The sequence below is a fragment of the Furipterus horrens genome, unplaced genomic scaffold (assembly GCF_987537825.1).
Source record: "Furipterus horrens unplaced genomic scaffold, mFurHor1.1.pri manual_scaffold_5, whole genome shotgun sequence".
NCBI classification, from domain to species: domain Eukaryota; kingdom Metazoa; phylum Chordata; class Mammalia; order Chiroptera; family Furipteridae; genus Furipterus; species Furipterus horrens.
Genome location: NW_028327175.1, coordinates 59,214,909 through 59,227,553, shown reverse-complemented (window position 1 = coordinate 59,227,553; position 12,645 = coordinate 59,214,909). Strand labels below are relative to the sequence as shown.

Sequence of the window (12,645 nt, the reverse complement as noted above, 5' to 3'; positions counted from 1 at the left end):
AAAAAAAAAATGCTTTAGCGAAATAATCAAAATGCCAAACATATTTTAAGAAAAAGCATTTCGAATACTAAGTTAAGTTCAGGTTTATAATTCCATATTAGATAGAATTTAAGCAGTAACCTTTCCCTACCTGGATTATTATATTAGTCAATATACCTTTTTTGTATTTTTTCCTTGGCATCATCTCTCTTGGGAGTCTTCTCCAATCTGTATGTACAAAAGAAGAAATATAAAAATTGCAATTTCTTCTACAAATTAGGGCACTGGATATAACTATTTAAATAATACAACAGTTGCTCAAGCATTGAAAATACAATTTTTAATATCTGATTGTACAGATTTAGCCTGGAATCAAAATATAACAAAGATATATTTTTTCCTATGAAGAAAAAGTGCTCGTTAAAATAACTTTGAAATAGTGCTATATAATTTCTACAACACTCTTTTAAAAGCTACTTATAAATACAGTATATAATCAATTTGAAGAACTGAAATTTTCAAAACAAGAAAAGTGTAGAGAAATATTTTTTCTACATGAAACATTTTGGGTATGAATGGAGGTGAAAAGTTATCCATGAAATATTATTGAATAAAAAAAGATTTTAAAACAATTATGTGTAGAATCTCATGTAAAAATAAAGCTAGCATATAAATATTTACAGAGGATGAGACAAAAGTAGGTTTACAGTGTTGACTACATGAAACAGAGTTTATTCTTGTATTATTATTTATTATGGCATTATTGTCCATACAAACAACTATAAGCCTACTTTTGTCCCATCCTGTACATATATATTTGGGCAGAGAAAGCTGTAGGTTGGGAACAAAATATTACAGTAATTCTTTGTGGATGTTAGGAATACAGCTATTTTTCTTAAGTATTATTCATTTATTATTTGACTACTCTGTATTTTATAACTTTTCTGTAGTTGATATGTATTTCTTACATAATAAAATATTTTTTTTCAAGTTAGAACAGGTGACCACAATGACCATACATGCAAAATTAAATAATTATATTCTCTTAAACTTTTAAAATTAAAAATACAAATAGCTATGGAATGGTAAATGCTCTCCAACAAATAATTTGGCCTACATAGGTAAACAATTCCTCTATTTATCACTTCCATTTAATTTGTAAGCATACAGTTAATCAAAAAATGATGTAACATAAAAATGGATTTAAAAATACTGCCTGCTAGTAAAAAAAATAAAACCTCAGTGTTTTTTTGTGTAAAATATTTACATTTCAAGCTATTTTATCTGAATAAATTTGAATATATTTGTTTCTATAAACAACTTATAGACTATCATGAGAAAGTATGTATAGAAAAAATAAGAAAAATGTAGAAGATGAATTATTTATGAAGTGGAAGAAATGAGAGATCTAAAAGAGTGTTTACAGGGGACCGAACCTTACCAATGATCAATCAACAATGAAAAGAAAAAGCACTGTAACCCATGAAAGCAATAATGCTGTAAACGCCATTTATGCTTTTACATAAAGGCAATTTCTATAAAACATCAAGGACAGAAATGTCAAAGGTAAATTAGTTAAAATGAGGAGACCTCGGTTCTGGTAGCACTATCCAACTTGCCCTGACAGGTCACTTTATTTCAATGCAACTTTTCTTTTTTATCTGCGAAATAAATGAGCTGGATGAGATCTCTCCAGCCCAATCCACTTTGTTTATAGTCAATGCAAATTTGTTAATGTTGGGGTTGGGGGGAAGTTTTTAGGTATGATTCTTTAGAAAAGGCATCTTAACAACTAAACTGAAATAGCCTATATCTGCTTGAAAGAAAGGAGGATCCACGATCTTAACTTAAAAATCCTTAACACTAGATTTTTTTTCTTCAAAAGCTATCGAATCACTCAGAAGCACAGAACTGAGTATTATTGGTACTACAGACTGAAACTGTGATTTTGACAAATGAAAATGGAAAACCCAAATGGGTCTGGCAAGTCCTAGCTTATTTTAAAAAAAAAGTATTTTAAGAACTTCCACAAAAATACTTCAATCCTGTCTTACAGTATAAAAATCTTTTCAATATAGTTTTCATGAGATATATATTACTAACTAATTGCAAAAAAAGACAGACCTTATTTTGCTATGGTGGAATAGGAAATTTGTCCTAAAATACATGGAGTAGGAAGAAGCCTTTAAATATTATTTTAACATTTTCAGTTTTATGATTACCTGGTATCCACTCTTCCTTGTACACCTTCATATATCTTTTACTATACCTTTCAATATCTACAAAAAAAGAAAAAAGTGTTCATTAGAAAAATCAAGAATAAACCTGAATTTAAGCCATTCCTTTAAAATAACTGAAAACATCAAATACCTTTTACTTTACATTCAGGGAATTTCCTACATTTGTACATAATGTATTTCTGAAGAGTTCAATGAGCATTACATGTTTAAGAAAGTGGCAAGTAGCAGCTACATATGAATGGCTGGGGGTGAGCAGAAACCCAAACCCTAATTCAATTGACTACTCAATAAGCTGCTTTGCACAACCCACTGGGGCAGAGTGGGGAAAAAGGTAGGAGCAGGTGAGGTTGGAACTTGATGGGGCCATGAATGAACATGCTGCAAGCCTTCCATGCCAACTACTGGGAACTCTGCAGAGACCCTCTGGGCTTGCTAAAAATGGAAGAACCACAACTGTGTCTCTTGATTTTGCTTTGCCCACTACACCACAAGAAGCTCCTTTGATGAGGGCCCAAGCACCACCGTCATGCAATAAGATGAAACCATGGTTCATAATAAAAAGTGGTTTTGGAGTATAGCCATGAAAAAGAGAAAGTAATACAAAAGATGAAAATACAAAAATCAAGACCCAAATATGTACTGATTTTTCTTCTATGTTAAGAAAATGCTCCCAGCCCTGACCTGTATGACTCAGTTGGCTGGGCATCCTCCCTCAAAGCTAGAGGTCACTGGTTTGATTCCAGGTCAGAGCACATGCCCGGGTTGTGAGTTCAATGCCCAGTCAGGGCGCATTTGAGAGGCAACCAATTGATGTTTTTCTCCCTCCCTTTCTCCCCACTCCCCCCCAAAAATACACAAAATCTTTAGAAAAAAAATTCTTTCAAATAATACCAAGACCATGGTGTTAGACAAAGATAACTAAAGATAACCAAAGCAGATCAGAGACCAACAGACCAGGCTTATCTAGGTATTTAACTGTTTGAGCCACTCTAGCTCTCAAGTTTTTCATCTGTAAAGAGAAGTCAGCACAAATGAGATTCCCAGCATTTGCTTTTTATAATTTTCTCCAAAACAGATCCTGTATTTTGAAAATAAAAATTAACCTGAAGTTTACTAAGAAAAGCAGTTATTACCATTTATTATCTGGGTCCAATGAACCATTTTCTATATTTTTAAGTTATTTTCAAATAATTTACTGAATAAGAGATACTGAAAATCATCTACTGAGACCCAATGAAAAAGAGGCATATAATTTAAATAGATGTTTCTCTAATGAAGACATCCATGGACAAAAAAAACACGTGAGATTTGAATTCATTAGCCATTAGGGAAATATGAATCAATACCACAATAAGATACCACTATATACCTAATCGATGGCTAAAACCAAAAAGACAATAACAAGCATTGACAATGTTGTAGAGAAATTGGTATTCTCATAATTGTTGGTAATGTAAAAATGTGCAAAACTTTGTAGAACAATTTGAAATTTCCTCAAAATGTTAAATATAGTTATCATATGGCCTTAGATATAAACCCAGTAGAAATTACTAAAGTCCACACATAAACGTACACACAACTGTTCATAGCATTAGTCTTAATAGCCCCAAAACAGAATTGACCAGTGTCTGCCAACTGATGAACGGGTAAACCAAATGTGGTTTATACATAAAACAGATTATTATTCAGCCATAAAAAAAAAAATGAAGTATTGACATATGCTATAACATGCACAAACCCTGAATATATCCTAAGAAGCCAGCACAAAAGGGCATATATGATTCAATTTATATGAAATATCCAGAACAGACAAATCACTAGAAATAAAGCAGATTAGTGGATGCCACTGGCTGGGGGGAGCAGTGAATGAGGTGTGTGATACTATTGGGTATGGGGCTTCTTTTCAGGATAATAAAAAGCTTCTAAAAATTCAATAGTAGTATGGTTGTACAATTCTGTGACTACATTAAAAGCCACTGAATTGTATTCTTTAAAAAGTGAATTTTTTCCTAATAAAGCTGTTGTTTAAAAGAATGAAAATTATTGGAAATTTTAAGAAATTAAGTATAGTAAACTCAAGTTTATATTCCATTAGTTTCCTGGTTTTGAAGGTATATTTAGCTAAAATGGGCAACATCCTTTGAGTGCAGCTAATTGTGCATCAGTTGTGCATTCTAGGTTTGTCATGCACAAACCTTGAACACATGCATTTCATATATCCTGATTCCAGATTTCAAATACATCTTTAATAAGTACTAACTTATTACTTGTGGTTCTTCTCCTTACACTTGCACCATCTAAATGATTCTAGTTACAAACACATTTCTAATAGCTTCTAGCTTATCATTACTTCCAATTCTTCTTGTATTTGCACCATCAAAATGTAACACTTTAAAATTTTTTTGATGGCTCAAACTTTTGTTGAAGAGAGGATGGGCCAGTCATCTTCTTTGGTCTAAATCTGCAAAACAGTTTCATTATTAAATTTATAGTTAACAATTAACATGCTCAATCCACTAAATTGTTTCACTTCTATATAACCTACTTCCTTTCAAGTAACTTTGTCTTTGCCTTGAGCATTTATTCAGGTGCAAACCACAGCAAATAAATTTTGGTACATTAATATCATTTTAAAAATATGGTCACGTGTCATTTTAGCCAACAGGATGTTCCACGTTTCTTATCACAAAATATTATTAGATGACATGCTTTGCAAAGATTAACTACATGAGAATATTGTTTCCTTTTTACCTCAGAAATATATGGTTTACTCGCTGATTCTTGAGTTTGAGAAAATTGAGCTACGATACTGTCAAATGAAAACCAGGTCTGAGGTTTTATTTATACAATCATTTTTCACTATTATTAATAGCAACCAGAGAGCTGCTGTCTCTTTGCATTCACCTCCTGATTTGTCTAGTAATGGTGAAACATCTTCCTCTCAATTTCTTTCTCTTTGCCATTGTGAGCAGAAAATGAAAGTTTAAATTTTCAATTGTATTCTATAAAAGCTAAAAGAAAAACAAAACAACTACAACAACAAGAGTCCCTCCATACTTCTTTTTTATCTTCTTAAAAATTAATGTAATACTTTGGGCAATAAGAAAAATAAAGGATGATATACTAGTGATTGATGATTTATTTCAATATTGCATAGTCCTTCTATGCAATTTTATCATTTTTCATTTTTTAAAAATATTTTAGTCTTTGTTTTCATCATAGTAGGCAGTAATGGATGAATGATGAAATATCTATGATGATGAAACACCCAAATGTTCCAAGACAGGAAAAATAAGATCACTAAGATTCCCAAGAGTATTTTAGATTAATAAAAGGGTCAAATGAGCTGATATGGTAATGCTAAGATAAAATGAGTTGTTTCCTTTTTTAAAGTAAATTCTCTGTTCTTTGGAATATCTCTATAAAAAATACCTTATGATTATGATTATAAATCCTTACATATAGTAAGAACTGCTCAAAAGTTAACACAGGGTCACATGGGGCCTGTTGGTATCGAAAGCATTAATAAAACAAACTCCACTGATTTCATGAAAGACCTTGCGGCTATATTGCAGGTAAATGTAGAAATTCTATTCTAAGTTCTGAAATGGCTTACAGAACATCACCTCTGTCACTCCTGTTTCTACCTCAGAGGATCCCAGTGGTTCAGGAACCTGAGCTGGGAACTATTGGACCAGATGATCTTTATGTACCTCTGCAGCTAAAATTCAATGAAATAATAATATTCATTGGTATTTTACCTTTTTAAAAAAAATGATAAATTTCATTGTAAAGAAAATACCAATCACTTCTATAATTCTACCTGAAAACACTATAAACAAACCTCGAATGCATCACAACATGAAATGTTTATTCTGTGCCCTCAGTTCTTTGTGACCAATCTCTATGCCGTGAGCTGCCAGCCACTTGATTATCAGGAATTCTTGAGATTTTCTACCCAAGTTGTTTGTCCTACTCCAGTAATTGAATTCTTCACATTAGCCCATTAAGTCTCCCATTCCTAAAGCACATAGTTGACTAGTGATGAGAGACGGCTGGTGATGTAACACTATCTAGAATATGTCTCCCTCTGACAATTGCTTACTTCTGTTCTGTCTGGTCAATTCTTTTTCATTCATGGTGTATACATTATATAAACATTATATATGTGTGTGTGTATGCCTATATATAATATAAATTATATTACCCTGTATACACATAAGTATGTACATATTACATTAAAAAACTTCCTTTTCAACCAGTTTTTAAAAAACAGATTACATCAGGGAAGAGGTAAACATGAAGATTTCAAGGAGAATGTACTTGTATCAATTTTAAAAATTCTACATGTTTTCTCCAGAAAAAAAAAGAAAAACAGAAGCAAAAGAGTCCATATATTTTTAAATATTTTATTGTGCTGTTATCAAAGATAAAGAACCTTTTGATCAAGGTACAAACCAACCACTCCCAGAAACCAGCAACAAAATTATGTTAATAATGTGCCTATCTAAAAGACTCAGGTACACATTTTAATGATAAGATACACTTTTAAATTAGACATGTGCTTTAATAATAATAAGCACATTTAAATAAATCTGTCCTTCAATCTAGAGAAAAGACTATTTTAAAAAAACTAAAGTATACCATACACTATTATTTTTCAAATATTTACTAGTTCATTTAGTGTTACTTTTTAAAATCTTTAAAATGAGAGCTTTAATTTCATTTTCAAGCCCAAAGGAATGAAAGCATGAACACATTCATGGAAGTTAAAAAAATTCAGTGTTTTTGAGGTAAAAAAATTCAGTAAAATTATCTCTTATCAAACCTACAGGTAACTTCAGGCAGTTATGTTTTGAAAAATTAAATGAACCTGTCTAAAAGGCTTCTTATAATGAATGCACATGTAATATTATATACGACTCCCTTTTTGACTCTTAGCTAATTCTGTCTTTCAGAGGGAGGCAAGATGGAATGTATTTTTATTACTAATGGAATGAGATGGTACTATATGAATTTCTCATGTTTTAATGATGTTGTTTGAGAACTCAAGAATGATATAGATGTCTCTAATTTCAGCATTCAAGGGCAGAAACTAAAAATCAATATAGTTCTGTGCTAAATAACCACACAGGAATGGATGCCTTCCTCTAAAACCACTTCCCACTTCCAGACTAAGACTGTCAAGCCTTCTCCAACTGAATCTCCTTTCTGTCCTTAGCATAACCAATCAATATGTGTTTTATATTCTATTATATCTGATATGTAAGTTATAAGCCAAAATACAGTCAAGGCATTTAAAATTTTAACCAAAATATGAAATAATCAGAGACCCGCATAAAGATTTATGTTTAAGGATAGTAATCATGGCATTATATGTGAGAAAGTAAAAATTAGAAACAACCTTAAATCTAACAGCAGGAAATTAATTACAATTAATGTTATATCTACTATGGAATTCCACATAGTCATTAAAAATCACATTTTCCAAGAACACTAGGAATATGTAAAAATGTTAATATGCTACTGAGTTAAAAAGGAAGATGAAAAGTAATATGAATCCAATTTTGTAAAAAGAATACACATATAGAAGAAAAACTCTGGAATATACAATAAAATATTAATAGTATTTTATCTAGACATAAACATTATAGGTGATTTTTACTTTTTAAATTTTTTTTGGTTTTCATAATTTTCATTGAACATAAAAAACTTCTACTGTGAAAGGTAATTTTACAAATATCAAAAAATTTAATATATATTTTCTGTGAAATCAACATAAATATGATTTATTAAGGTAGTTGATAATTTCCAACTGAATCAAATCAATGGATACTAAATGACCACATACCTTGTGCCAAAGTACTGTTTAATCTGTATACACTGAACAACAAAATCAAAGAGTCCAATACACACCTTCTTTTTCTTCAGGTGTTTCTATAAAATAAGGCATTCTTTTCACAGTTTCTCTCAACTCCTGTTTCAAGGCCAGCATATAATCTTCACCCTCTCCTGTTTTCAGTGGCACTGGTTTATAATCTGTATCCTATTTAAGACACAATTATTTATTTTTTAAATAAATATTTTAATATCCCTTTGCCTATATTCTGGAAAATGTCAGTTTTATTGAAATACTGCATTTTACATGTACTAACTTTTACAATCAGCTTAAAACATGTTGACCTTCTGTAATCTATTTAACCTATTAGTCAATTTGCTCTTATTATAGAGGTAGGAAAGATGGTTAATTTTTCTTACTGGCCCTAATTTTCCTGACTACAAAATAATCATTTTGCTATACAGTTGTTTGCTGTAATTCCATATTATAAAAATCAATGTACCCAAATGATATTAACTGCTTTAGTCTACTATTAACCTCAATGAGAAGTAGTAGTATTATTTGTAGCAGTAGCATAAAAAAGTAGTAGTAGCAGCTATCATTTAGCAAGTGGTTACTATGACCAGGATGTACTCAGTATTCAACATCCATAATCTCATTTCAAGTATCATCAATATTTCCCCTTCTACAGTGAAGAAATTGAGAAGTGAACAATCTCTAAGCCCATAAACATGTAAAGCAGGAGTTTGAAACTACATCTTCAATTTTTTTTAATTATATGCACACACATATTTATATATGTATATATGTGCATATATTTGCAATATATACATTCACTAAAAAGTGGATCCTCAGGGTATATAGTAAAGACATTTCTGGTTTCAGAGGCTAGGTATAGAATATATTTTCAAAATTTCACTCCAAATTTATTCATTAACTCTACAACTATTTATTGAATGCCTACTATAAGTCAGGCATGGTTAGAAAAGAGGAGATATCATGATGCACTAGTCAAAGTTCCTTCTCTTCTGGAACTTACATTCTAGGGAAGACAAACACAACAAATAAGTAAACAAATAAGGTAATATGTCCTTTCAGGTAGTAATAAGTACTCTGAAAAAAATGAAGCCAGGCAGAGGAAAGAATGACTAACAAAGTACATGGAGGTTGGAGATGGCTGGTCTACACAGGGTAAGCATGCGTGACCTCTCAGGAAAATCACATTTAAGCAGAGAGCTGGAAAAAAATACGAAGCCAAGTATGCAAAGAATTGAGGAACAGATGGCTCTAGCCAGGGAAGCCAGCAGAGAAAAATGCCTGAGGGAAAGAGGAGGCCAGGATGACTAGGGAGAGAACATTGTGGTAAGGAAAAGGGTCAGAGACATCAGAAAGGCCAGATAAGACAGAGCCTCTTAGCCAGCAGTAAGGAATTTCAACTTTATTCCACATATAAAACAACAGTATGTACTAATAGTTCCAGTGTTTAGAAGTAATTTCACACATGGACAAGAGCTTGTTTTAAAAGAAATAAACAAACATAAAGTGACATTATGCCTATACCTGAGATATTTGTCTTTGCTTTTTGGATATGGTAAATATCAGAAAGGAAAATATCAAGAGCAAAAAGTAGAGACTCCCCATGTGAGACATGTAGATTCCCCAGATATGTGTGTCCAGGACCTCTAGTTACATAAATCTTTCATCAAAGGACTTTTCCTTTTGAAGTAGGAAAAAGATTCCTGGAGGGAGTATCTGGTTATTTATGATTTCTTCATTTTTTAATACTGTAGCACATGCACATCTGGAAATGTGAGCTTACATTTTAAGCTACATATTGTATAAAGTGAAAGCATTAAACATTATGCCAATTAAGCTTGCAGCATACTCATTAAATTTAAAAGCAACACTAAATGTAGAAGAAGCACTTGTATTTTGCGTACTAACACAATTGAAACTCACTTTAATATGGAAATAAGCACAAGAAAAAAAAGTTCAGTGGGAAAAAGGTCAAATGTAGAACAGGGAGCAAAATTACAGTCTAAATGCAAGATGAGAAGAAAATCATATGTGAAAGTCTGGTAGAGTGGGAACTGAGGACCACTGTAAAACTTTTGCTTTAAAAAATATTACTTTTAAAAGATTTAATTTATTTGTTTGTTTGTTTATTTCAGAGAGGGGAAGAGGGGCTGAAAGAGAGGGAGAAAAACATCCATTAGTTGCCTCACACACACACCCATCTGGGCACCTGGCCTGCAACCCAGTCATGTGCCCCTACCGGGAATCAAAGCAGCAACCTTTCAGATCACAGGCCAGCACTCAATCCACTGAGCCATACCAGCCAGGGCAAAAAAAATTGATATATTGTAATATATCAATGATAGCAATGTAAGATGCATGAATTTAAAAAATTCTTTCTTAATTCACACAGTACTGAAATATATTCATGGAAAGGTATGCAAACAGCTTTGTTTTCTGTGTTTTAAGACAGCACTCTGAAAAATTAGAAAAGGTTCAGGGAAGAACAGTGGAAATACTTAAATTAAAGGTATGTGACACACGCTCTTCCTTTCTTACACTTTAGGATATCATAATGCTACTATGTATTCAAGTCCTATAAAGAACTTTTAATTTTCTCTGAAACACACAAAAATGCATACTGTGAGAATTCGCTGTTAGTGTACTTACAGGAAATAGTGGGGGTGGTTTCAATACTACATCAGGTAACTTTTCACCTCTGCTAAATCCAACTGCCTCAACATTGAAGGTATAAGCAGCACGTCCTCTTCCTTTTTTCCCAGCCATTGGAACTAGTTATACCAGGAAAGTGGGCAAATTCTGAAAGACACTATTAATGATTAAGATTTATTCTAGATTATATGAAATACAAAACCAACATTTTAAGCAAAATACACTCCACCCCTTAAGTAGCATGGCCAATTTAAACACTTCTGGAAAGCAAAACTTCTGAAGAAATAAGCACATGATAAACTGATTTCTGAAACTCTCACATCTAGTCATGTTTGGCAGGTGAGGTGACGATGGCCTCAACTATCTCACCCAGGTCCTGGGGGGAGGCTGACCCTGGGTCTCCTTCAAGACACTGTCCGCAGCCACTGCACAGCCAGTTGATACAACATTCTCCACTTCTCTGTGGTTTGGCAACAAGATCTCTAATATATGTCAAAATGTGGACAAGGAAAGGTCAGGCTGGTGAAGACAGGACAGCTTGCTTTTTCGTTCAACCTTAAGACTATCAGCAATTACACATACTTCAAATTTTTAAATGATTGTTTTTGTTATCCTAAAATGTGAATGTTAAGAAAAGATTCTTGAGATGAAGTTCAGTGTCCTCCCTTTAGAAATAGGAGTGGGCTCAGAAAGATTCTAAAGAGGTCTGTCCAGGGAAAAACATAAATAAGTTCAGAGAAAAACATCTGAAATTGAAATTGTTAAATGCAGGATAAACCTGTACTCTCTTCACCTTTGGGGACAGTCACATCCTCAAGTCCTGTTCTGATCATCTGAATTGTCTGAAACATGATTATACTACAATGTGATAATCAAGCCAGCAGTGTATTTATTTATTAATAGTTTTCTACATTAAGGCTTTCACTACAACTCTGCATTTGACTGTAGTGAAGACTGTAATGTAATAAACTTTTAAAATCTTTTCCCACTGATAAAGATTGAGTATCATTCAACACAGTAAGCTCAAAAAGCAATGATACGCCCCTCACTATTCCACTGTAAGTTTCCTCCCATTCTTCCCTTGCCACTTATTTTTTAAAATGAGGTCATTGTACATACAATGCTTCTCCAACTTTAAGGCACATGGGAATTACCTACATATCTTGTTAAAATGCAGATTCTGATTCAGTTGGCCTTGGGCAGGGCTTGAGAATCTGCATAAGTTCTCTGGAGATATCAATGCCGCTGGTTTGTAGACCACACTTAAGAGAGTAGTAGCAAGGCTGTACCTGGTCCCATATTTCAGATTTGAATAGTTGCATACATGAGATGTGGCTTAACACATTCCTCTATTCCCTGCATTTTCTATGAACAGGTGGACAAGAGGCTTACTCATATCTGGGTTTGATTTTTAGTAAGAATACTTAACAGGGATGCTTGTTTTTACTACAGCATCACATCATGAAGTGTCTGTCCCAGCAATATTCTCTCATCAGTGGCTTCAGGTACTGTCAGTCCGTTTCATCTGGTATAAAGTTCCCCCTCAGTTTTCACCTGATTTTAGCAGCCATTGATGATCATAGCCAACAACCACTATTCCATTACAGATTGCAATGTGGTGATATACAAATTTTATCATTCTTTCTGTATTTATTAACTAAAATTCAGGAATCAACTATCCTCACCCACTATTTAGTTACTATGAAACAATTCATATAGGAAAGGTGCTTATTTTAATAGCCAGGTTCATTTCAGCTGAAAGAAAAAGAAAATATCCAAATGGCCCTGTTTCAATTGCTGAGTCATTAAAGCATATGCTGAGCTTACAGAAAGCAGGTCTCCCAAGTATGAATATTACTTAGCAGAAATGAATTGTGAGAACCCTGTAGATATGTGGAG

General features: G+C 32.8%; 1 protein-coding gene across 3 annotated transcripts in view; it reads right to left on the bottom strand.

Moving 5' to 3' along the window:
• Positions 1 to 12,645, bottom strand: part of POLR3G (RNA polymerase III subunit G) — a 35,305-nt gene that overhangs the window by 18,557 nt on the left and 4,103 nt on the right. For 2 of the 3 annotated variants that reach the window (XM_090276479.1, XM_090276482.1), the window contains exons 2-5: positions 10,744 to 10,903; positions 8,136 to 8,265; positions 2,202 to 2,258; positions 157 to 207 (exon numbers count right to left, since the gene is read on the bottom strand). In XM_090276479.1, coding sequence (XP_090132605.1) covers positions 157 to 207; positions 2,202 to 2,258; positions 8,136 to 8,265; positions 10,744 to 10,860 — 355 coding nt within the window. In that variant the 5' untranslated portion in view covers positions 10,861 to 10,903. The remainder of the gene's footprint in view (positions 1 to 156; positions 208 to 2,201; positions 2,259 to 8,135; positions 8,266 to 10,743; positions 10,904 to 12,645) is intronic. The other variant, XM_090276480.1, reaches the window with a different exon arrangement.